Source organism: Geotrypetes seraphini, chromosome 6 (genome assembly GCF_902459505.1).
Source record: "Geotrypetes seraphini chromosome 6, aGeoSer1.1, whole genome shotgun sequence".
NCBI lineage: Eukaryota > Metazoa > Chordata > Amphibia > Gymnophiona > Dermophiidae > Geotrypetes > Geotrypetes seraphini.
The window spans coordinates 138,528,723-138,555,285 of NC_047089.1; the positions used below are offsets into that span (position 1 = coordinate 138,528,723).

A 26,563-nucleotide genomic window follows, 5' to 3' on the forward strand; every position below is an offset into this window, starting at 1 on the left:
AGGCAGTCAGCCAGTGTGGATGATTCTTCTCCTCACCAATATGTTATGGCACACCTGAAATCTCAGGAGGCACACAGTTTGCGATACACTGCTATAGACGATTTATAAAATCAGGGCCTAAGTGTTCCTGTGTTAATTCCTCAGCTGCTTACATCTAGCAGCGCTATAGAAATAATAATGTAACCAAGGCTATAAATAAAATTTTTTAAAAAGGTATTCCTGTAGGTTAAAGAATTTTGAGCTGTATGTGTCACTTTTAGAATTCTGGACAGCACAGCTTTCTCCAGGAAGTGTGCAGTGTTCGGGAGTTCTAAAACTGCCAAGGTGGGCAGTTGGGTTGGTTTTGTTGGCAGAGACAGGTGTAGGTTAATTGATGTCTCAGTAGAATTTGTTTGTAAAGATAAATTTTCATTTTAATAATTGATTTGGTTTAGGAAATTGGTATTGGAGCTGAGGTTAGCTCAAATATGGTGATTTGGCATTTTTGTTAGTGGAGTAAATTTATATGTAGTAAAATAAATTTTATTGGAGATATCAGCAAAGTTTTATTATGAAGAATTTATCTTATGCTGATTTAAGTGAGTTTCAGTGATTTTGAAGTCTGTATACTTAAAACCAAACTTGTTTTAAACCCTTAAGCTGAAAATTCCAAATAGAATTGAATACTTATGCTGGCAGGGCTGCGTACTGCTTTTGGATATTTATAGATCCAGTAAAGAAATTTTATTAAATTTTAATTAATCCTTGGTTTTAAAAAAAGTGGGTGGGATTAGTTTTAGGGAAATTTCAATTATTCTTTGATTTATTTAGGTAGCTAGTGGCCACAGTGTTTATTGGGGGGGGGGGGGGTTGTCACCATATAGGGATGTGGGGTTTTGCTTCCTTTGTTTTTTTAGCTAGGGAGTAGGCATTGTGGAAGAAGCTGTTCTGGGCCAGAAAAGGAAGAAAGGTACCCAACAGATCCCAACGGAGAAATAAAAGGACTGGATATGCATCTGTTTTGCTGTGGAAGAAATCCTGTCCGGTGCTATACTCACAGAGAGATCCCAGGAAAGAGACTTGGGAGTACTTATAGACAAGTCAAGGAAACCATCCACCCAATGCTAGGAATGATTAAGAAGGGGATCACAAACAGATCTGAAAAAGTTATCATGCCATTATACCGGGCCATTGTATGCCCCCACCTGGAATACTGAATCCAACACTGGTCGCCGTACATGAAAAAGGACATAGTACTACTTCAAAGGGTCCAGAGAAGAACAACAAAAATGGTTAAGTGACTGGGGGAGTTGCCATACAACGGAAGGCTAGATAATCTGGGCCTCTTCTCTCTTGTAAAGAGAAGACTGAGAGGGGACATGATCGAAACATTCAAGATATTAAAGAGAATTGACTTAGTAGAGAGAGATTATTTACCCTCTCCAAGGTGAAGAGAACACGAGGGCACTCGCTAAAGTTAGTAGGAAAAAGATTCCGTACAAACGTAAGGAAGTTCTTCTTCACCCAGAGAGTGGTACAAATCTGGAATGCTCTTCCAGAGGCTATTATAGGGGAAGCACCCTTCAGAGATTCAAGACAAGATTGAATAAATTCCTACTTGAACAGAATATACGCAAGTAAGGCTAGACTCAAATAGGGCAATGGTCTTTGACCTAAAGGCCGCCGCGTGAGCGGACTGCTGGGCACAATGGACCACTAGTCTGACCCAGCAGCGGCAAATCATATGTTCTTATGTTCTAAATCAGTGAGGAAAATTTGGGGATAAATATTGATAACAAATAAACAACTATCTTGGGACAAATATTGATAACAAATAAACTGTTCTTTTAATATTTATTTTATTTCACCTGTGTTTGTCTATTTGGGTGAAGTTTATTTTAAAATGTAAATGTTACTTCCTTAAAGAAAACATAATTGAACCTTTGACCAAAACAACTACATTGTTGAGAATTATATTTTGAGGATGTAGCAGGTTACAAAAAGTAATGGTATAGAAATAGTAGTACTAGTTAATAGTGCACAAGCTGCAATAGAAAGTGGGAAAGTATTCCTGCATACTAACTGCTTAGCACATTAATAGTGCATGAGCCCCTGCCGCCTACAAAATGGGTGGCAGTAAGTGCATACGCACTCATTTTATTTAATGGACATGCTCTAATTTTTCAAAGCTGGAAGTAATCCATGAAATAAACCTGTGTAGATACTGTTCAGTTGTTATATTCACAGGCTGTAGCCTACTATAATCAAATGTTAACGCCAAAATTAAATAATGTGATGTGAAGTGAAGTGCTCAGCCCATCTACCTAAGTGCTTATAAGTTCAAAGCATAGGTTGCCACAGGGACCATCACAGCACTCCCACGATCCCAATGTGTAAGCACTTGGGTTGATGGGCTGAGCACTTCACATCATATTATTTAATTTTGGTGTTAAAATTTGATTATAGTAGGCTGGGAACTGATAATGTCTCTCCGGCACATGGAATCTCCTGTGATCTGGAAATATGGGAATGTGCAGGTAGGCTTCCGTCAAGTCTAGGGAAGCTAGAAATTCTTCCAGAGCTACTGCTGCAATAACTGACTGCATGGTTTCCATGCGAAAGTTTGGAACTTTCAGGGCCTTGATGGGTCTCCAATCTTCTGAGCCTTTCTTGGGCACTATGAAGTATATGGAGTATCTGCCCAAGCATGATACTTTGGGCAGTACTGGCTCTAAGGCCTGTATTTTTACAAGTCTCTGTACCATTGCTAAGATATTGCATGACTTTTCTGGACACCCCACCTGAAGGTCCACAAACCAGTCTGTTAAGGCAGTGTTTCTCAACACGCAGTACATGCACCTCTGGGGGTATGCAGGCCGCTTGTTGGGGGTATCCTCCCTGCCCGCCTGCCCGCCTGCTGCTGAAGCCACTGCAGGGGATCCCTCCCTGCCTCCCTGCCTGCCTATCTGCCCACCCACTACACCACCCTCATCTCTGAAGCCGACCCTGTTACTTCGTTGGAGCTGGACTGGCTCCCTTCTCCCTAGCAGCACTCCGTGCAGGGGCGCAGGCAGTGACTCACACCATGGCCAGCGTTAGGGGTTAGCAAACAGAGCAGCTTCCCTGGGCCCCACAGCTCAAGGGGGCCCTGCGGTCTGGACATCTGTTCCCCTTGTTGCCGCATCTCCACACCCCCCCCCCCCCCATCCCCTTACCTTCACAGTCGCCTTTCCGAATCACAGTTTCCTTTTTCAGTGGGGCCTCAGTGCAGCTGCCGTTTTCATAACTTGCAGGCAGCTGCCCGACCTGAAGCTTTCCCTCTGATGCAATCCACCCAGGCAGAAACAGGAAGTTGCTTCAGAGGGGAAGATTCGGGCCGGGCAGCTGCTCACAACTTATGAAAATGGCAGCTGTGCTGAGGCCCAACTGAAAAAGGAAACTGTGATTTGGAAAGGTGGCCTCGAAGGTGAGGGAAAGGGGTGGGGGAATGTGCCATCAAGGGGAAGAGGTTGAGTGGCATCCACTATTCAGGCAAACTGGGAAAATCCCTTCTCTTCAAAATCACAGGTCTTTGGAACGACCTCACCACCCCGCTGCGGAACCTGAGCTCCCTTCAGTTATTCCGCAAACAACTGAAAACCTGGCTTTTCAGCAAATTGTAGCTCTATCCTTCCCCCCTTTCTCTCCCCCCTTCTACACATAAGTTCATGTAATCCTTTTTCTTCTTCTCTACCCACTATTTTAAGTTCTTGTAAACCATGTCGAGCTCCATTCTCATGGAGATGATGCGGTATATAAACTTAAGGTTTAGATTAGATTAGATTGAGCTTTATTATGTTCCATCAGGTGCATGTGGGAAAGCAGCAGCAGTGGTGAGGGGGCAGGCTACTCAATAGAATTGGGGTGGAGGGAGAAAGAGAGGCAGGATACTCGATGGAATTGGGGTGAAGGAAGAGAGAGAGGGGCAGGATACTCGATGGAATTGAGGTGGAAGGAGAGGGGGCAGAGGGTGGAAGTGGAGAGAGAAGAGAGCAGACATTGGATGTCAGTGGGGAGGGGAGAGCAGATGCTGAATGGAAGTGGAGAAAGAGGGCATTTACTGGATGGCAGGATTGGATAAAGAAAAAAGGCAACAGGCTGGATGGGGGTGAGGGGGAAGAGGATAGGGCTAGTGAAATACTGGAGGAGGTGAAGGAAAGGGGTGGCAAGCTGTAGGTATACACAGTGAAAAGAGGGAAATTGAGGACTGGATAGTAAGAAAGAGTTTAATCTAGACAGAGGCAGAAAATAAATTGAGAAGGAAGACCAGGGAAGAAAAGGAAAGGAAAGAGAGACAGGGGGGGTCGGAGACAGAGATACCAGATCTGAGGGGAGGAAATGAGAAGAGAGAGACACTAAAAACCACAGGTGGGGGAGGAGATAGAGATGCCAGACCATGGGAGGCACAGAGAGAAGAAGATGGATGCCAGACCAGTGGGAGGGGGAGGGAGGAAAAGAGACAGAGGTTCCATGGGGGGGGGGAGCAAAGGAAAGAAGTTGAATGCCAGACCAATGTTGTGGGGGATGGGAGGGGGAGGCAGACAGTTTCTGGAAGGGGCATAGAAAGAGAGCAGATGCCATACAGAAGGGGAAGAGAGAGGGCAGATAGTGGATGAAAGAAAGAGAATGAAGAGATGAGGAAAGCAGAAACTAAACAACAAAAGGTAGAAAAAAAATTTCTATTTATGTATTTTTTTGCTTTAGGATAAAGTACTAGTGTAGCTGTGTTGATAAATGTTTATAAACAGAAACGGAAATAAGGTTTATGTTTATTTAAGATTTGATATCCCGCTCCTGCATTTTATTGACCTAACGGGTTTACAAAGTATCAAACTAAAATGAAATTAGGTACAGTAAAACCTTGGATTGCAAGTAACTTGGTTTGCAAGTGTTTTGCAAGACAAGCAAAACATTTTATTAAATTTTAACTTGATATACAAGCAAAGTCTTGCAATACGAGTACATACAGTATACATGCGTCACATCACCACAACTGAGCCGATGGTTCTTCTCTCTCTGACGCTGCAGGAGCATAGTGACTGTTCTAAACAAGCGAAGTCTTGCAATACAAGCACGTATAGCATTTTGTATTAAAGTTTTGGGGTTGTGGAACGAATTGTCTGAGTTTCCATTATTTCCTATGGGGAAATTCACTTTGATATACGAGTGCTTTGGATTACGAGCATGCTTCTGGAACAAATTATGCTCGCAAACCAAGGTTTGACTGTACTTGAGAAAAACTACCCTATCTGTCCTGAAGGCTCACAATCTAGCTAAAGTGCCTGATAAACTAAAAATATGTAATAACAACATATAATACATTTCCAAGATCAAAAATCAAAGAAATAGAAATAATGAAAAAAGATACAAAATAAAAGTATCTGAAGCAGCAGTCATATTTTAGTGCAGGTCTTAATACAACTCCCGGCACAGCACTCTTCACAGATCCGCCACTAGCAGAGCTTGAGAGCATCAAAGAAATTAAAATTTCTAAAACATATCCACTAAAACTGTTATAATAATAATAATTATTTATTTTTTTGTATACCGCCATACCCAGGGAGTTCTAGGCGGTTCACAACAAATAGATGAATTACATACAGTGCGATTGAAAAAAGAAGAACATAGCAAGGCAATCGAAAGGTCAAGACTAGTTTACATTGACAATTTAGGTGAGGGAGGGCTAATACAGAGCATATACAGTATGAACTGAAGAGAGTACAATTGGATTTATGAGAAGGGGGAACAAAGCACATTAGATGAGAGGGGGGAGCAACAATCTTGGAAGGGTGGGGAAAAAGTAAAGGAAGAGGTGGGAAGCATTGAGGAGGGGGAGGGGAGGGTTAAGGATTTGATCTGTTGCAAAGAAGAGATTTTGATCTGTTTTCTAATGTGGAGAAGGGGAACGTTAAGGCGGAAGTGGGGAGCATTAAGGATTTGGTCCATTGAAAAGTAGAGTTTTGAGCTTTTTTCTAAAGTGGAGGTATGAAGAGGCGTCAAGTATAATTTGGGCGAGCCATGAATTTAGTTTGGCCGCTTGAAAAGAGAAGGTTCGTTCGAGGAATCTTTTAAGATGACACGATTTCAGTGAGGGAAAAGCGAACATAGTTATTCTGCGGGAGCTCTTATTATTATAGTTTAGGTTGAAGTGAGGGTAAAGATAGTCTGGTGACATACCAGATACGGTTTTGTAGCAGATGCAAGAGAACTTAAATAGGACTCTGGATTCGAATGGCAGCCAGTGCAACTTGTGGTAGAAAGGGGATATGTGTTCCCATTTCTTCAGGCCAAAGATAAGGCGGATGGCGGTATTTTGGACCAATCTCAGCTTCTTGATGATTTTCTTGAAGGCGCCCAGATAAATGATGTTACAGTAGTCCAGGACACTGAGAATAGAAGCTTGGACCAGCAGACGAAAGGAGGTGTCGTCAAAGTATTTTTTAATGGTGCGGAGTTTCCAGAGCATCGAGATACTTTTCTTAAACACTAGGTCAGTGTGTTTCTCCAGTGTGAAATGCTTGTCTAAGGTGACTCCTAGTATTTTTAAGGATTGCTCAATACAGTAGTCTAGACCATTGACATGTAGCGCAGTTTCCTTGATTTTGTCATTTGGGGTTACTAAGAAGAATTTAGTTTTTTCTGGGTTTAGCTGTAGTCTAAACGCTGTCATCCAGAGTTCGATCTGATTTAGGGTGAAAGATAGTGAGTTTAGAAGCTCTGAGGTAAGGTAAGAGAGCGGAATGATTATGGTGATGTCGTCTGCGTAGATGAAGAATTTGAGCTTTAAATTCTGCAGGAGGTTTCCTAGGGAGGCAAGGTAGATGTTAAATAGGGTGGGGGACAAGGGGGAGCCTTGTGGGACCTCACAAGGGTTGTCCCAGCTGTAAGAGGTAGTGTCGTCCTTGAACACCTTGTAGGTTCTTGTTGTCAAGAATTCGTGGAACCAATTGAGAACATGACCTGAGATTCCAATAGATGTTAGACAGTCTAGTAGAGTGGCATGGTCAATCAAGTCAAATGCGCTACTCAGATCAAGTTGCAATATTAGAGCGCTTGAGCCTTGGCTGAATAGTTGATGAAGGTAATCAAGCAGAGAAGCTAAATCTATCCAAATCAACATGAATCAGTACAAATTAATACAAATTAATACTATCTCCGACTGGGAGATAGTGACTAGTGGTGTACCCCAGGGCTCAGTACTTGGACCGATCCTTTTTAATATTTATATCAATGACTTGGAAAACGGAACATCCAGTGAGATCATCAAGTTTGCAGATGACACAAAACTCTGCCGGGCAATCAGATCGCAGGAGGATAGTGAGGAACTCCAGAGCGATTTGTGTCGGTTAGAAAAATGGGCGGAGAAATGGCAGATGAAGTTCAACGTGGAGAAATGCAAGGTAATGCATTTAGGCAGTAAGAATAAGGAATACGAGTACAGAATGTCAGGTGCAAGTCTGGGAAAAAGTGTACAAGAAAGAGATCTGGGTGTACTGATAGATAGGACCCTGAAGCCGTCAGCACAATGCGCGGCAGCGGCAAAGAAGGCAAATAGAATGTTGGGCATGATAAAGAAAGGAATCTCGAGTAGATCGGAGAAAGTTATAATGCCGCTTTATAGGGCAATGGTCAGACCCCACTTGGAATACTGCGTCCAACATTGGTCTCCCTACCTAAAGAAGGATATAAAACTGCTGGAGAGGGTGCAGAGACGAGCAACCAAACTAGTGAAGGGTATGGAGAAACTGGTATATGAGGATCGATTTAAAACACTGGGATTGTTCTCCCTTGAGAAAGGGAGACTGCGTGGGGATATGATCGAGACCTTCAAAATACTGAAAGGAATCGACAAAATAGAGCAGAGAAGATTATTTACATTGTCCAATTTGACACGGACAAGAGGACATGAAATGAAGCTAAGGGGGGACAAGTTCAGGACTAATGTCAGAAAGTTCTGCTTCACACAGAGAGTGGTTGGCATCTGGAATACTCTCCCAGGGGAGATTATTGCAGAATCGACAGTCCTAGGCTTCAAAAGCAAACTAGATGCATATCTCCTTGAGAGAGGCATATAAAGTATGGTTGGCTATAAAATAAACCAGGTGTATACCTGGCAGGGCCTCCGCGTGTGCGGATCGCCGGACTTGATGGACCGAAGGTCTGATCCGGAGATGGCGCTTCTTATGTTCTTATGTTCTAAATTAAGGCAGATTGCAGTCCCCACTCCATTATTCAATTCGGGGGAAAGCCATTTGAAAAAAAATGTGCTTTTAGATGTCTCTTAAAATTTTGAAATAATTCTTCCTTCCTTAACTCTACTGGTACATTGTTCCATAATATTGGAACTAAGTAGAAAAATGCACCATTTCTGCTTGAGGCAAGGTGAGCCTTTGAGATATGGGGAACAACTACTTTATTGTCATTTAAAGATCTCAACGAGTGACTAGGTATGTAAAATAACACTAGATTAGAGAGATATAATGGTTGTAACTCAAATAATCCCCTATGTGTCAGTATCAGGATTTTAAATTTAATTCTAAATTCCATTGGTAACCAATGGAATTTCAAATATAAAGGAGTTACATGATCATAGATGAGTGCGACCTAACAGCCAAATTGCCGCATTTTGTACTGTTTGTAAACGTTTCAGTTGCCCAACTGTTATTCCCGCATATACCAAGTTGCCATAATCCAACTTAGATAGAATAAAAGCATGGATTAAAGTATGTATCAATTTCTCATCCAGGAAATCTCGAATAGCTCTAAGTTGTCTTAATGCCCCAAATCCTTTTGCAACTGTAGATAACACCTGCTTCTCAAAATTCAAATGACAGTCAATTATAATTCCCAAATACGTAAAACTATATACTATCTCTATATGCTGACGGTGTAGTGAGAAATCTAGTTCTGGTGTTACCTTGTCCCTGGAAATACAACATGCTACTGTTTTTGACAAATTCAATACTAGTCCATGTTCCCCCAATCATTCTTCTATGCTATCCAAACCATCCAAAAGAGAGCTCAGATCCAATGTTGCAGGGGATAAATCATATACCAACAAAATATCATCTGCATAGATATATGTACTGATTCCTAATTCCTGAATTCGTCTTGCAAGAGGACTCAAAAATATATTAAACAGAATAAGTGAAAGGGATGAGCCTGTATTGTGGTACCCCACAGTCTATCACTGGATGTTGACCCATCTGTAAGTACTCCCGGAGAAAGGCTGCAAACCAATCCCAAACTACTCCTATTAAACCTATCTCAAGGAGCAATCTCAATAGAAGTTCATGGTCAACTAGATCAAATGCTGAGCTCAGATTTAAAGATATTACTATAGCGAAGTTTCCGTGATCCAAGATAGAGTGAACTTCACTAAGGAAACCTGCTAAAACTGTCTCAGTACTGTGTATAGTTCAAAATCATAAGAATTGCCGCTGCTGGGTCAGACCAGTGGTCCATCATGCCCAGCAGTCCGCTCCCGCGGTGGCCCCTAGGTCAAAGAGCAGTGCCCTAACTGAGACCAGCAGGAACTTGTCTAACTTTGTCTTGAATCTTGCCCGTCTTGGATTTAGAACCTTTGTTGACTCGATATAAGAGACCAATTGCTCTAAAACTATCTGCTCTGTCAGTTTTGCTAAAAAGCAAAGATTTGAAACTGGCCTATAACTAGCTGGATTAAATATATCTAGATCTTTGTTCTTCAAAATACGGTAGGTTTAATAACTGCCTTTTGCCAGCATACTGGGACCTCACCCTTATTTAAACTGTTATGTATCATATTTAAAGCCAAAGCCCATGTCTAGAGCACGATAGCCACTGTGACCGGATGGCATCTAACTCACAAAAAGTAACATGCATTTTACTCAAAAGTTTCTCTAGTTTTGTCAACGTAGGCAGTTGAAAAGTTGACCAGTTTGATTTTCCTAGTTTTATACTATCCTCTTTTGATTCATTCCTATCTAACTCAACATTATTTAAGTTCCATTTTTTCCCCTTGACCGTAAAAGTAAAATTTTTGAGAGAAAAAAGTCAGCTAATGCCTCTGGCATTATTCTAGATCTATTATTAGACTTCTACTTTTTAAAAGCTGATACTATAGAAAATAGTTGTTTAGTTGGAATTCTTGCATCTTTTTTTGCTTTCTTTATCTCCCTATTAAAAATGCTTTGGATATTCTTACACCGACCTAAAGCTGAACTAGTTCTTCTCTTTTTCCAAATTCTTTCTGCCCTTCTTAACTGTTTCCAGTAACCACAATCCCTTATGAAACCATTTATTTTGAGTCTTTGGTTTTCTCTCTCTCAGTGGTGCTAGTTCATCTAATACTTCCTGTAAAACCTTATTCCAAATATCTACCTGATCCTCTAATATAGCTTTCAGAAAATCTGAGGGAAACTTAAGGAAAAAAGGGGATATCTCATTTAATTGAATAGAATGTAATGACCTACAATATCATATCTTTGTTGACCCACTATTCTTATCAACTTGATTACCCAACATTATATTCCAACTGACTACATAATGATCACTCCACGAAAGAGGTTCAGTCTATATCCTCACCAAATTATCATTACCAATATTATCAGAAGTTAACACTAAGGACTCCTTTTACAAAGCCGCGTTAGCGGTTTAACGCATGTAATATCACGTGCTAATTTTACGGCTGCGCTAGCCGCTACTGCCTCCTCTTGAGCAGGCGGTAGTTTTTCGGCTAGCGCAGAGGTTAGCGCACACTAAAAATATGCATGCGATAAAGCCACTAATGCAGCTTCGTAAAAGGAGCCCTAAATCTAATGTATGACCCTTTTGATGAGTTGCCACATTAACACATTGTTTCAATTTTAAATCGGCTAATAAAGATAAGAACAATGTAGTTCTATATTCATTTATCATGTCAATCTGAACATTAAAGTCTCCTACTATTAATAACCTAGAATATCAAACCATTAAATCTGCTATAGTCTGATATATATTATTCCAAGTTATCACTGGTAATCCTGGGGGGCAGTAAAACACAGCCAAATAGGTTGGGCACTTCCTCCCAATCTGAACCAATAATAGTTCCTTATATAGGAAAGACACTGATTTAAGTTCAAACAACTGTAAAGATCTTAAATGAGAAAAAAGTTCAAAGTCTGAAGGAAGTGCCTGAAATAAATAGGCTTCTCCCTCAGTTTATAACCATGTCTCTGTAAGGCAGTGGTTCTTAACCTGGGTTCGACCGAACCCCAGGGGTTCGGTGAGTCAGTCTCGCGGGTTCGGCAGAGGTCAAAACACACCTCCGACTCATATAGCGCTTCGGTCACGTTCAATCATCTATCAGTTATTCAGTGATTTTGATCAAGACTGATCGTGTACTCGGTTTCTTGATCTATCAATCTGTAACTAACGCCTTATATACATCAATCAATTCCTGATCAAAATTTGTGATTGAACGTGACCAAAGCGCTTCTGATTCGTGATGATACGCCCCGCTTGTCCATAATTGGCTGCAGGTGATCACGCAACATCGCTTGGCCTATCTGTGCTGCAGGGGATTTGATGCGCACAGTAGTCAAATTGTAACTGTTGTGATGGTACGTCGTGTGATACCTATCTTAATATTTTAATCCATTACTAACTATGTCGAGCAAAATACGAAAGTGGTCGGACGAATATGTACAATATGGATTCACATGTATAACGGAACGTGATGGGAGTCAGCGTCCTAATTGCATGATTTGCAATGCCAAGTTGAGTAATTCTAGTCTAACTCCGGCAAAACTAAGGGAACACTTCCTTAAGCTGCATGGAGATGGAAAATACAAGAACACAATGCTCGCTGAATTCAAGGTGAAAAGAGCAAGATTCGATGAAAAAGCTACTCTGCCTGTTCTCGGCTTTGTACCCATCAACAAACTGATCCTCACAGCATCGTACGAAGTTGCTCCTGATTGCAAAGCAGGGCAAACCACACACCATTGGTGAAACACTCATAAAACCAGCTGTGTTGAAGATGGCGAATATCATGCTGGGAAAAGCGGCTGAAGTTCAGTTATCTGAAATTCCTCTTTCAAATGACATCATCAGCAACAGAATAGAGGACATGAGCAAAGTCATCTTGGCTCAAGTAGTTGCAGATCTGATGTCAAGCCCGGCAAAATTCAGCCTTCAACTCAACGAGACCACAATCTAAGACGTTTCCAATCTAAGCAAGCTTGCAGTATTCGTGCGCTATGTGAAAGACGACGTGATAAAGGAAGATTTTTTATTTTGTAAGCCTCTTACAACAACAACTAAGGCAACTGATGTGAAGAAACTTGTGGATGACTTCTTCAAAGACAACAATCTTTCGTGGGATATGGTTTCTGCAGTTCGTTCGGACGGAGCTCCAGCCATGCTCGGAAGAAAGTCCGGTTTTGGTGCGCTAGTGAATGCCGATGCACCACACATCATTGTTACGCATTGCATTCTGCACAGGCATGCGTTGGCAACAAAAACCTTGCCTCCAAAACTGGCAGAAGTTTTAAAAATTGTTGTGGAATGCGTGAACTATGTGCGAAATAATGCTCTGAAAAACCGCATCTTCAAGGAGCTGTGTAAAGAAATGGGATCTGAATTCGAGGTACTTCTGTACCATTCTAACGTTCGGTGGTTATCCCGGGGACAGGTGCTGAATCGTGATTTTGCCATGCGTGTGGAATTAGCTCTGTTTTTGCAAGAGCAGCAAATGTCATGCAGATTGCTTCAAAAATTCTGAGTTCATTCTCATTTTAGCATACATGGCTGATATCTTTGCAGCTCTCAATCATCTCAATAAGCAGATGCAGGGTGGTGGAGTCAACATCATCGAAGCGGAAGAAAACCTGAAAGCTTTTCTAAAAAAGCTACCATTATGGAAACGACGAACAGAAAACGATAACTTCGCAAACTTTCCCCTGCTAGACAACTGTGTAAATAAGATCAAAGATGTATCTGGAATCGGAGACATTTCTGTACCCGCGGAACTGAAGCAAACTATTGCCACGCTCTTAGATGAACTTGCAAAGTCTCTCGACGGATACTTCCCTACAAGAGAGTCATATCCAGCATGTTCACGTTTAGTTTTGAGACAACAGATGTCAATGATGAATACCTCGATGAAATCATTGAAATTCAGCAGAGCCAGGTTCAACAGCAACTCTTCAGAACAACAACGCTCTCAACGTTTTGGTGTCAACAATTGGTAACGTACCCTGTTATTGCTAAGAAAGCTCTGGAAATTTTCATACCGTTTGTTACAACATATCTTTGCGAGCAATCCTTTTCGAGGATGCTGGACATAAAAACGAAGAAAAGGAACAGACTTTGTTGCGAAAATGACATGAGAGTGGCACTTGCCAAGGTAAAGCCGCGCATTTCTGAACTGGTCTCTGAGAGGCAACAGCAGAAGTCACACTGATTTGCAGTAAATTTCATTATTATGTTATTATTATTCGAAATATAGGAGAACTTTTTTGTTTTCAAAATTGATATTATTTTTTCCCTCACTGTATACCTATGTTTTGAATTTGTAAAAATCATATTTTATTTTTCCAAAAAAAGAAGGGTTCGGTGAACACGCATATGAAACTGGTGGGGTTCAGTACCTCCAACAAGGTTAAGAACCACTGCTGTAAGGCATACAATCTCCACATCCTTATTCTCTACTAACTCCAGAATAGCAGCCGTTTTAGGGCTAGATTCACTAACCTGACTCTCCGTGGCCTATCCATGGCTGATCCGTGCAGGTCCGACCAATTCAAGAAACAAAAAATTAAAATTAGTGCGATCGGAGGAACGACCCTCCTCTGACTGCATGGATCGCTAGTGTGCGATCCTGACGCATGCATAGACCATGTACACGATCGGTTTGCTTAGTGCAGTGATTCCCAACCCTGTCCTGGAGGAACACCAGGCCAATCGGGTTTTCAGGCTAGCCCTAATGAATATGCATGAGAGAGATTTGCATATGATGGAAGTGATAGGCATGCAAATTTGCTTCATGCATATTCATTAGGGCTAGCCTGAAAACCCAATTGGCCTGGTGTTCCTCCAGGACAGGGTTGGGAACCACTGGCTTAGTGAATCTAGCCCTTAGTCTGTACTGACCTACCGTTTACTATAATACAAATTTTACCTTCCTATCTGTTGCCTTTCTAATCCTTTGGCCATTGAGCTTTCGATTAACATTTATTGAGATTACACCCTGCTTCCGGCTAATTTTTACATCCACCTTACATCCTCCCCGGCCTATTCCCTATTATTATTTGTATTGAACACATCACACCAACAGCACCCAATAATCAAATAAGATTGTTCAATGAATTACACATATCTTTTTCTTTTTTCCTATAACAATGATCAAAATCTGAAGTCAATCCCCCATTGCTCACCCTAAGGAGCATTACCTCCTATTAAATGCTCCCAATCAGAGGCTTACGTTAAGCGGCCACGTGACCACTTTTGAAATTCGCAGCTGTGTTGAACCAACTGATAGAATCCTCAAGAAGAGCAGCAGTTAGGAAAGATGAAAGAAAACACAGTTCCCTCAGAACCTGGTATGCTTTTTCTCCTTTTATTGGACTAATTTTAATGCAATTTTGACTAGCTCTCAGAGACCAAATCCCCCTTGTTCAGGTCAGGACAGGATACTGTAACAGCAGTATACTTTACTCACCTGAGGAAAGAGATTTTGACCTCTGAAAGCTAATTGAAAAATGTATTACATCAAATAAAATGGTATTATCTTATTTTCCATTTTTTGTTTTATTTTTATTTGTGAATTTGTAGTGTGATTTGTTTTTTCTCTGTTCTCAAATAAACATCTGCTGTCTTTATATTTTGTAAAATATTAGGGGATATGCATCACTGTTTTTGTGGTGTTGCCTTGTATGCAGAGTCTGGGTTCTTAGTGGTTCAGTTTAACCTTTGTCTATATATTTCTATTTTTAGTTGTGATTACTTATTCTATATTGGGCGAGGGTGTTTCTGTGTTCTGGGTGTACGAAAGACATGTTTTTTTTGTTATCATTGATTGTGCAGGTTTGATCTGTTCTAATCTGTCTTGGGTTTTACATTGGGTGTATTGATGTTCTAGTGTTCGCTGCAGTATGTAAGATTCTGCCTTGTCCTAGATACACTCATATGCGACTTGTGGATTATTACCAAAAATCATGTTCTTTATAGAGAGGAGGGGATGTTAAAAAATGATCGTCCCTGGGTGTCATATGTGCTAGGTATGCAACTGGTGGAATATGGTAGCTTTGGGATATGTGCATCACAGATTTTTGTAGTATTTCCAATGGTTACCACACAACTGATGGGAGAGTGAGGATGGGCAGTGCCCTGAACCCAAAGTGGGTGGGCACTAAATTTTCTTCCTACCATGCCTCTTTCCCCAAATGTAAAATATAAATACAGGCAGTCCTTGGGTTAAGAATGAGTTACATTTTTAAAACTGTTCTTAAGTCGAATTTGTATGTAACTCAGAACTTGTAGATTTTAAATTTCTTGCTGCTTACCTCTGCTCCCAGCTGACCAAAGGGCCAATTATCCCTACCGGTGTTCCTTCTAAGGTACAGCATGTACAACCACACACAGTTCCTAATGTGGCCATGCATCATTCCCAAATCTGCTAAAGTGTAAGAGTCTATGCCACTGGAAATCCTGCTCAGTGAAATCAAATGAAGCCGCAATCACGTTCTTAGTACGAGTCATAAAAGTCAGGCATCTATAACTCGGGGACTGCCTGTATCTAAGTTGGTGGGTTTCCCAAAGCCCTGCCAGCTGAAAATGTTCCTCCAGTTCAGCAGCCAGAACTCTTCAAGCTCTGCAGCTGGTGGCAGCTCAGAGACACTGCTGCTAGCTACAGAGCTTGGGAGATTTCTGGCTACCAGACTGGAGAAGGTGTTCTTCAACTGGCAGGGTTTGGGATCTCCACCATCCAGAGCAAGGGAGGTGGCTAAATTTTGGTGGACCTGGGTCTTGTGTGTTCAGTACAGAAAGAAAGTGCATATCTGATTTTATTTCTCCAGTATTGCAATACTTGCTGAGTTTAATTTCTTGGGGTTCCCAGTTCAATTTCTATTTGTGGTCTCTTGTTCTATATTTGGTAAAGGTCAATCTGTGTTTTGTGAGTGAAGAAGTCATTTATAGTTGTTTTATGTGTGGTATTAATGGTAGGTAGGGATATCAGGGGGAGGGTGCAGAAAGGAGAAGGGATCAGGGGGCCCTCCTTAATTTCTGCTCTGGGCTCCAGCATGTCTAAAACCGGCCCTGACTCACACGCTTCGTAGCTGACCTAGAACCTTCTCTCCGGCATCAGAATTGACGTCAGAGGGAAGGCTTGTGGGCTAGCCATGTACAGCATGTTAATCGCTGCACACACTGTCTCTGCACAGAGTTCTACTAGGGGAGAATGGAGCAAGTCCAGCTCCAACAAAATAAAAGGGTCGGCTTCGGTGGTGGGGATGGTGTGGCAGGAGGGCAGACAGGCAGGCAGGGAGGGATCTCTGGCAGCAGCTTTAGCAGGGATTCCCGGCAGCGCCTGCAGCTTCTGTGGATAGGTTGGCTTCATGGGAGGGAGGTATGGGCGGGTGGGACAGGCAGTGATTCCCAGCGTGCAACTTAATTTTGGAACAAAGCTGGGAGGCAGGGAGTGGAAGGGGCACAAACTCGACACAGAAGGAAAGGAAGGGCATGAGCATGGGACACAGATGGGAGGGAATAGAAAGGGAGAATTGATGGGCATGAGTGTGTGAGTGAGAGATGGTGCACATAGAGAAAGGAACAAAGGAAATTTGGGCAGAGAGAGAGAGAGGAGTGAGATAGAGATGCATGGGAAATAGAAGGATGAGAGGGAGAAATGTTAGATATGGTGGTGGAGAGGGCAGATTGAAGGGGATGCAAGGGGGGAATGCTGGAAATAGTGATGGAGGGAGAAATGTGGCATTGTGCTGGAGAGGGGTGATAGAAGGAGAAATGGGCATGGGGCTGGTGGGCAATGATGAAAAATGCTGCACATGAGATGAGAGAGGAGAAATGTTGGATGTGGCAGTAGAGGGGGTGGGAGAGATGCCTGGATCACTCAAGACATATGGACAGTGAGAGAGAGAAAGGGAGACATATTGCCAATAGGGTGGAGGAGAGAGGAAGAAAAGTTGGACTCGTGGAGGGACAGAGAGAGAGATGTTGGTTGAGGAAGGGAATGGGGTCCGGAGGAGAGGAGGCAGAAAGAAGGAAATATTGGATGCACAGTCAGAAGGAAGTGCAACCAGAGACTCATGAAATCACCAAACAACAAAGGTAGGAAAAATGATTTTATTTTCAATTTAGTGATCAAAATGTGTCAGTTTTGAGATTTTATATCTGTTGTCTATATTTTGCACTATATTTGTCTATTTTTCTATAGTTGTTATTGATTGCATATTTTAAAGTCATTTGCCTTGACCTCTTTGAAAAAAAACCCTGAATATAAATTATAATTAACATTTTCTCTGCGTACAGTGTGCTTTGTGTTTTTTTTAAAATTTTGTGGTTACCATTATGTATTAATAAGATAATATTGTGTGTTTATGAAAAATGGATGGAAGAAATTGCATTACAATTAGTAGTTATTATGGGGGTGGGTCAGGGGCAGAGCTTGGGCGGGGGTACTCGGTTGGTATTTGTTAGGCTTAGGGGGTACATGGCTTGAAGAAGTTGAGAAACACTGTGTTAAGGGATGGGCAAATTCTAGCTTGTACCCTCCCTGAATGGTCTCCAGCACCCAGCAGTCTGAAGAGATCTGTACTCAGACCTCTGCATACTCCGAGAGCCTTCCTCCTATCCTCAGGAGGATGACTTCAGCTCTGGCATCATTGCGATTTCTTGGATGTTGATGTGGGATGAGAACTGGAGGCTTGGGTTCACCTAAATCTTGTAAATCTCTGTCTTAACCCCTGATAGGATCTTTGAGATGTGGCTTCTTCTGAGTACTGTTGAAAGTGCCTGGAATTACAAAAATTAGACTATCCAGAACCTCTAGAGTTTCTTGGTCTGCTATCAGGTAGAGATTTTGGCAGGCAATCTGCCATGTTGGCCAACAGATCCTTCAGACCCTTTCTGAACAACATCTGTCCTTTGAAAGGTAGTATCCTGAGAATAGCCTTGGAGATGGAATCTCCCACCAATTGCCTGATCCAGAGCATTCTGTGGGTTGAAACTGAATAAGCCACAGCATTGCTCATGACTCTGATGATATCGTAGAGAACAATTCAATATAATCCACCCCTGCTAGCATCATAAAAATTGCCATACTGTGACAGACCGAAAGTCCATCAAGCCTAGTATCCTGTTTCTAACAGTGGCCAACCCAGGTCCTAATTACCTAGCTAGATCTCAAGTAGTAACTTGGAAACTTGGTAAAATAGATTTTATGCTACTTATCATAGGAATAAGCAGTGGATTTCCTCAAGCCATCTCAATAATGGCCAATGGACTTCTCTTTTAGGAAAGTATCCAAACATTTTTAAACCCTGGTAAGCTAACTGATTTTACCACATTCTCTGGCAATGAATTCCAGGGTTTAATTACATGTTGTTTGATTAAATATTTTCTCCAGTTTGCCCTCTGACAGGGTGAGCCCACGCATCATGGTATGATAAGCGCGTGCCACAAAAGAGACTGCTGCAGCTGATTTGATCCCTAAGGCCAAAACTTCAAACTGCCTTTTTAGGACCACATCTACTCTGCAATCCTGCATATCCTTTAATACTATGCTTCCCTCACTTGCCAAGCACGTGCGCTTGGTTACCTGAGCTACCAAAGAATCTACTTAGTCTGATTGAATATCTGTTGCCACTCCTGTGCAATAGGATACAGCCTAGTCATTGTTTTGGCTACCTTTAAAGAGGCCTCAGGAACATCACAGTGCTCCGTGACTAAAATACTCATATCAGGATGTCACAGAAAAGACATGGGCTGCGCTCTCACTCTGTTGAAGGTAAAACACTAAGTGGAAGGGGCTTGCTGGGAGTCTAACTGTAACTCCCACAGGGATTCAGTAATGAGCTCTAATAGCACCAAAGGCTTGAACAGCCGGCATACTTTGGGATCTTCCCCTTGGTTAAGGGCCCTCACTGCTTCCTGCAAACTTGTTCCAGACTACCCAATTAATCCTACAACCAAAATCCTTGGCATCACCCTGGACCGAAGCCTGACGTTTGTAGATCACACCAATGCTCAAGCCAAAAAATGTAAGGCTTAAGAGGGTGGGTGGGGGCTTAAAATAGCCCAAAAAATGAAAATATATTTTTTTTATTTAAAACCGCGAATAAACGAATCTGTAAATACGGAATTCACGAATACGGAGGGGGAAGTGTAGACTTAGTAGACAGAGACAGGTTGTTCACCCTCTCCAAGGTAGAGAGAACGAGAGGGCACTCTCTAAAGCTAAAAGGGGATAGATTCCATACAAACGTAAGGAAGTTCTTCACCCAGATAGTGGTGGAAAACTGGAACGCTCTTCCGGAGGATGTTATAGGGGGAAACGCCCTACAGGGTTTCAAGATAAAGTTAGACAAGTTCCCGCTGAACCATAACGTACGCAGATAAGGCTAGTCTCAGTTAGGGCACTGGTCTTTGACCTAAAGGCTGCCGCGTGAAAGGACTGCTGGGCATGATGGACCACTGGTCTGACCCAGCAGCGGAAATTCTTATGTTTTTATCCCGGTTATCCAAATAAGCTAACAGCCTGTGCTCAAGCCCCTGCGATTCAGTAGGCAAGCTAAGCTACTAGGGTTACGGACCCTGAGCTCCACAAGTTTTCTGCAGGCTAGCCAAAAAGGTCCCCAAGGACCCCAGAGCAGATCAGAAAGACACCTTGCGGCTCACGTGCAAAAGGAAAAACTGAAGGAGGCAGCAGAGCCCTCGGGTGAAGGAGGAGTGGAAAACCTGGAATGGATTCCTTCTGCACAGCTCGTGAGCTTGGGGAGAATATCCTGCTGTCCAGACTGACACACCTATTGCACTAGAAAAAAAAATATAATCATATCAAAAGATATGGATAAAAGGAACACACAAATTAACAAAACTTAGGGTTACCAGATTTTCCAAATGGGAAATCCGGACCCCTAGGCCCCCAGGCCTGCTCAGTTCCACCCATCCCTGACCCGTTACGTCCCAGTCCCGCCCCCAATCCCATCTTGCCCTCTGTTGCCTGCTTTTGAAAGGCAGGAGGGCATCTGCACATGTGCGGATGCCCTCCTGCCAGACGGCGATTTTTTGGAAGCTTTTCAAAACCCAAAGTGCTGGGTTTTGAAAAGCCGACCAGACCCCCGGACATGTTCTCAAAAGGACATCTGATAACCCTAGCAAAACACTTCAATGAATGTGAAAGTATTTTACAAATAATTTACTTAAGACTGTGGTTTTCACCAGTTTATTCATACATGTCACTATCACATGTCACTTTCTTACAGTGTTTTTTAATTCATTTATCTGTAAATACTGTCATATTTATTTATTTAAATATGTGTTTTGTGTAACTCAACCACATTTTAGTCCACCTATCAAATTGTAATAATGTATTTTTTCACTGTTTTTATTCAGATTATCATGTCATTCTCCCACTATATCTTTTAAGTAAATTATTTGTCAGCACGTTCATATTCATTGATGTGTTTTGTTCATTTTTGTGTTCCTTTTATCCATATCTTTTTATATCATATCTGTCAACTGATTTGATTATGTATATGTTTTTTATGTAGACTCCTGACACAGGCAGACACGCCAAAACACAGACTATGTTGGGTCCTTCAATAAAATGATTTTTGATTGCTCGGAATTTGAAGGCCCCTTGTGCATCTTTTTTTGTGTTTCCTGATAATATTGACATCAAAATAAAATTTAAACAATGATACAAGGGCATGGGATCCTTGCTAGTGGGTAAAGTGAGATTGAAGGCAGAGATCTAGTAGGATTTGTGCTATTGCAATAGAAAGGAGAAATATACAGTTACAGTTGGTTTATTTGATATACTGCATTTTTTTTTTTAACAAATGTAGTGAAATCAAAGCAGTTAACAAAATTAGAAACAGTGGGTTAGATGGACTTTGCTTTCATCTGCTCTCACATTCTTCATGCTCTCATTTGCACTATAGATGCCATCTGAAAGCTCAATGAACGGATAACAAGATGGCTAAAATCAACACCCAGCAATCTCACAACGCTTTGAACAGGCTTTCTATCAGGACCACAGAGGAAGACATTGAACAAGCTGAAAATGGAGCCAGCAGGTAACATTCCCCTGATCATGAAAAAGAAATGCATTTTTAGATTAAAGTAGAAGTTTCAAACAATTATCAGACTAGAAAAAGAAGCTTAGTCCGATATAAAAGATATAGGAGCTAATTTTTTTTTTTTTTTAAGTTCCAGTAATTTTTATTGGTTTTATAAACAATAGAGTTACAGAAAAGTAAGATAAGCTTCCGAAAACTACGGAAGAAATCGAAAGAGAAGGACACCAGCAAATATATCACATTGCATAACAATGGAGAGTGGGTTACAAAAAATAATCAATAATACGATACAACAGGTATACAGGAATACATCAGCTATCAATAATGAGCGTGAATATAAAAGAGATAAGAAATATGAAATGATGTGTGACGTGTGTACAATGTCAGAAATAAACATGTCTGATTATAGTCATACGAAATCAATCATATAGTTATCAAATCGGTAAATACGGCAACCAAATTAGTGCTCATAATAAACATATTGAAGATCACTATGAGTAAGACAAAAAGATCAAGTAAGTGTACAGTCAAAGGTCCATACCACAAAAGTCTAGCATAATCGACCAAGTTTTAGTATAGGAAAGCGAAGCGTTACAATGATCCGCCATGTGGCGTTCGTATTTATTATGAAGACATACAGAATTCCACCATTGGTTGAAGTCAATTTTTGTAAAGTCTTTCCAATTTTGTAATATTATTTGAAAAGCAAGAAATAACAAAAGGGTTAGAAGGCGGTCATGATACATATAGAGAGGTGTGGAAAGAGCTAGGGATCCCTAAATTATGATATCAAAAGATAAGGGGTCATTAAGAGCAAAAATTTTGGTAATCATCTGCCAGATAGATGTCCAGAAGATTTGCAAATGGGGGCAATCATATAGCATATGATGTAAGGATCCTTCAAAGGATTTGCAGGTCCAGCATAGATTGTCCGAGGATCTCATGACTTTAGCTGTTTTGGTGGGAGTCTTTTATATCCATGATTGGAGTTCTCTACTCCCACCCAACGACTCGGATCATTATCAATGGAAATCTTTCTAAACCCTTCTTTCCATCCCGTGGTACGAGACAGGGATGTCCTCTTTCCCCATTACTTTTTAATCTTGCCCTAGAACCACTCTTAGCTGCCTTTAGATTTGATTCTAGGATTGAAGGGTTTCAATCAGGTCCCTTCTCAGTAAAACTTTCGGCCTATGCCGACGATATTCTTCTATATGTCACGCCTGAATCCCTAATATATGTACTTGAACAAATTAATCACTATTCTACCATCTCTGGATATAAATTAAACGTCACTAAATCTGAAATTCTTCCGCTTAACTGTATTGACGTTCAATCTGAATCTTCTAAATACGGGTTTATATGGTCCCCTACTAAGATTAAATATCTAGGCTTATATTTTGGATCCTCGTTTGACTCCACCTTAAGACTCAATTCTGACTTTATCTTTTCTATTATTCGTTCTTGCACTTCCAGATGGTCCCCTTTGAATTTATCCTGGTGGGGCAGACTTTCTACCATAAAAATGATGATCACGCCCAAGATCAACTACATACTAAGCATGCTCCCTTGCCTCTTCCCCAATTCTATATACTCAAGAATTGAACACCTTCTCTCGTCATTCCTTTGGCAAAACAAACAACCTCGCATAGCATTGTGCAAATTGAAGTGTTCTAAACTAGAAGGCGGAGTCAACTTTCCCAGTTTTCGGGAATATCACTATGCTTTCTTGTTATCTCAAGGTTCCATTTGGCTGACTCATTGCTCCTCAAACACAATACCCGTATGGCTGTCATTAGAACACTCGACTGTAGACCCCTAAATCCTCCAGCATGCTCCTGCCATTCCTCTTCCTCCACTAGCCAAACAAAATCCAATTTTGCTTAACACATGGCAGGCGCTTCATCGCATAGACTCCCTTTCAGAGAAAAAACTGGGCAAATCGATACTAGCACCGATTTGGCACAATCCCAAACTAAAGATTGATAATGCAGTTGTGGCCTGGAAAACCTGGCATCATCAGAGAATTTGGAATTTATCACATCTTATTATAAACGACAATTGGATTACCTTTTCCGATATTATGGCAAAATTTAATATTCCCACTTCTCAATACTTTAGATGGGTACAATTACACCATTGTCTTGCTGCGAAACTTTCTTCTCCTTCTTCTCTTCATACTAACTCTGACTTACACTCCAAGATTTTTGCCTTTTCAGCCTCCAGGGGTCAATCTTCCAATTGGTATAAACTTATTCAATCTAAATGTTTTCCTGCACTCCCAATTTCCAAAACCAAATGGACTCAGATGTTGAAGTCGCCTATCACTGATGGAGACTGGACTACTATGTGGACCAAACTCTTTAAATCCCTTCATTCTGCCTCTCATAGACAAACAGCAATCTTCCTTTACCATCGAGCCTTCTGGACTCCCACCAAAACAGCTAAAGGAGCTCATTTTTAAAAGAGAAAAATGTCCAAAAAGTGGCACCAAGTGGCAGATGGGACATTTTTGTCAGCAAAATGTCCAAATTGCTAGTTCTGAAACCTATTTTAGACAGAATTCTATGCAGTTTGTATGCAGTGCATCTTAATCTCACAGGAGAGAGTTTTAGGTGGGACTAGAGTAGGTTTATGATTTGGGCATTTTTCTGCAATAATAGAACATTGTAGAAAACATCCAGGGCAAAAATTGGACATTTGAGGCTAGACCTGTTTCAGTAACAAATAAGTGCCAAAAAAGGTACCCAAACTGACCAGTATTCACTGACCCTCTCCAATCCCCCAAAGATATAGAAAGAAGAGTACATACCAGCCTGTATGACAACTTCAGATATTTTGGCCAGTCCTATTAGAACAGCAAGCAGGTTCCTGGTGTAGCCTAGTGGTTGGTGCAGTGGACTATAGAGATGGAGACCCAAGTCCATATCCTACTCTAGTGCTGCCCGATTCAGGAAAAAAAAATTCGATCCGATTCGATTCAGTCTATTGAATCGATTTTTCAATTCAATTCGATTTTCCTGCCCAAGTGGATGTGTTTTTTCAAATATCCTGGTGGGTTTATTCTATAGTCTCTTCACCCCTTTTGTAGCCTCTTCACCCACTTTACCCTCTCCTACCCACACTGGCACTGTGGTGTAAAGAAAATAAACAAACAGAAAAGACTTTTCCTCTCTCTCTTAAATCCTAGCTCACGTTTATGGTCTAACACCACAAAATAGAAAATAAAATTATTTTTTCTACCTTTTGTTGTCTGATCATTATTCAGATCTTATCGGTCCCTGTCTGCAGTTGTCTTCTGATAACTTGCTTGCCAGGGTCTCCTTTCTTCTTTCTCCATGCTAACCATCCATCTGCCATCTCTGTCCTCCCCTTCCATTTCCTTTCCCTCCTCCAGAGGTCTGGTATCATTCCTTTTTTTTTTTTTTGTCTCCATCCACAGATCCATCTTTTCTGAATTACCCTTTCATCCTTCATCTCTCTCTCCTTCTCCATCACTCCAGAGTCCACCATGTCTCCCTTTCTCTTCCCAACTACCCTCTTATCCAGTATCTCTATCCCCCCTCCACACCATCCCTTGTGTCCAACTTCTCTCCCTTTCTGTTCCTTCCCTTCCTAAATCCCATTGTCCACCATCTCTCTCCCACTCCTGTTTTTAGATCCTTATTTCTTCTATCCTTCCCCCATCTCCCCTCTCCATGATCTCCCCCCTCCACCAAGTTCATTTATCCCATCTATCTTCTCCCCATCTCTCCTCCAGTCCACCAACTCCCCATCTCCCCTCTCCCTCCATCTACCTTTTTTTATTTTTTTTGTGGCACTCCTAAGCCCCCACCACCACCATACCCCCACACTTTTCCCATAGAGAGTCTGGAAGAGGTCTGCCGGTGGCAGTAGCGATCCTCTCCTGCCAGCACTCCTTGCGTCTTCTTTCCACTGCAGCCTGCCCTCAGTGAAAACTTCCTGTTTCCGCTTGGGTGGCCAAATGGAGAGAAGACGTCCAGAGTAGCGGCAGGGTAGTGAATTGCATTCGCTACCACTGCTTTTGCCTGGCCAGGGAGGAGAGAGCCTTGTTGCCGGGAAGGAGAGAGCCTTGCTGCCGCAGATCTGCACCAGAGATCCGTTCAGAATTTCCCTCTGCCACCGGCGTCCTTGCTTCGATGTAACTTCCGGTTTTGCAAAACCAGAAGTTACATCAGAAGCAAGGACTCCGGTGGCAGAAAGAAAGCCCGAACGGGTCTCTAGTGCAGATCAGGGCAGCAAGGCTCTCTCCTTCCCAGCAGCAAGGCTCTCTCCTCTCCTCCCTGGACAGGCAAAAGCGGCAGTAGCAAGGGGGCCAACGAATCGGTAAGTCCGATTTTCTTCAATAGCAAATCGATTCAAATCGATTCATCCAAAGTGAATCAGAGAATTGATTCGAATCACAAATCGGGCACCACTATCCCACTCTAGCTAGTACACTTGTGGTGGAACATGTAAGCCCTCCAAAACCTACCCAGAAACTAATGTAGCTACATATAGGAGACACCTGTAGACATAAGGGCTATTGTTGTGATGTACAGTTGGGTATAGTAGGTTTTTGGTGGGTAAGGGGTAATGGTGAGATGTATACCAGGGACATTTTTTGTGAATTCCACTGCAGTGCCCCCTAGAGTGCCCCACTGCTCTTCTGAGATGTCTGCGTGGCCAGTCTGCCAAGAATGCTGGTTCCCTATATATCTTAATGGTTTACTTTTATGCATTTTTCCCTTGGACTCCCCCCTCAAAAAAAAGGACTTAAAATATAGACACACTGAGCTCAAAAACATCTAGCAAATGGCCATTTGTGAAGCAAAATGTTGAAACATTTTTCTGCTTTGAAAATGGCCTTTTTTTCTACTGGATTTTTGGACATTTTGCCCAAAATGTCCAAAATTGGATTTAGACGTCATATTGAAAATGCCTATGCCCACCTACAGTGTTGTGTTGAGCTTTATTTTTTAGCTAAATATCCAGAAAAATTGTTTAATATTTCTGAACGCTCAGTTTGCTGTGAGATACTCACATGTGAACAGTTTCATTAACTTTTTGCAGTTGATCTACAGTACATGATACAATTTCCTTTATGCCATGAGACAAATGAAAACTTCAGAACCATAGTGAGGTGGTAAAATTGCCATTATAAACCAAAAAAGAAGTGGGGAAGGGACACAGTCAATAGATTTCAAAGACAATCAATTTATTTGAACAATATAAATCAATGATACATATAAAACAAAGCA

The 26,563-nt window shown here is 41.6% G+C and overlaps 1 protein-coding gene across 2 annotated transcripts in view; it reads left to right on the forward strand.

Annotated features, from left to right (window-relative positions):
* CNGA3 (cyclic nucleotide gated channel subunit alpha 3) overlaps positions 1 to 26,563 on the forward strand; it is an 88,462-nt gene that overhangs the window by 19,287 nt on the left and 42,612 nt on the right. The window contains exons 1-2 of one of the 2 annotated variants that reach the window (XM_033947548.1): positions 14,398 to 14,582; positions 21,165 to 21,299. In XM_033947548.1, coding sequence (XP_033803439.1) covers positions 21,199 to 21,299 — 101 coding nt within the window. In that variant the 5' untranslated portion in view covers positions 14,398 to 14,582; positions 21,165 to 21,198. Of the gene's footprint in view, positions 1 to 14,397; positions 14,583 to 21,164; positions 21,300 to 26,563 lie in introns of those variants that run through there. The other variant, XM_033947547.1, reaches the window with a different exon arrangement.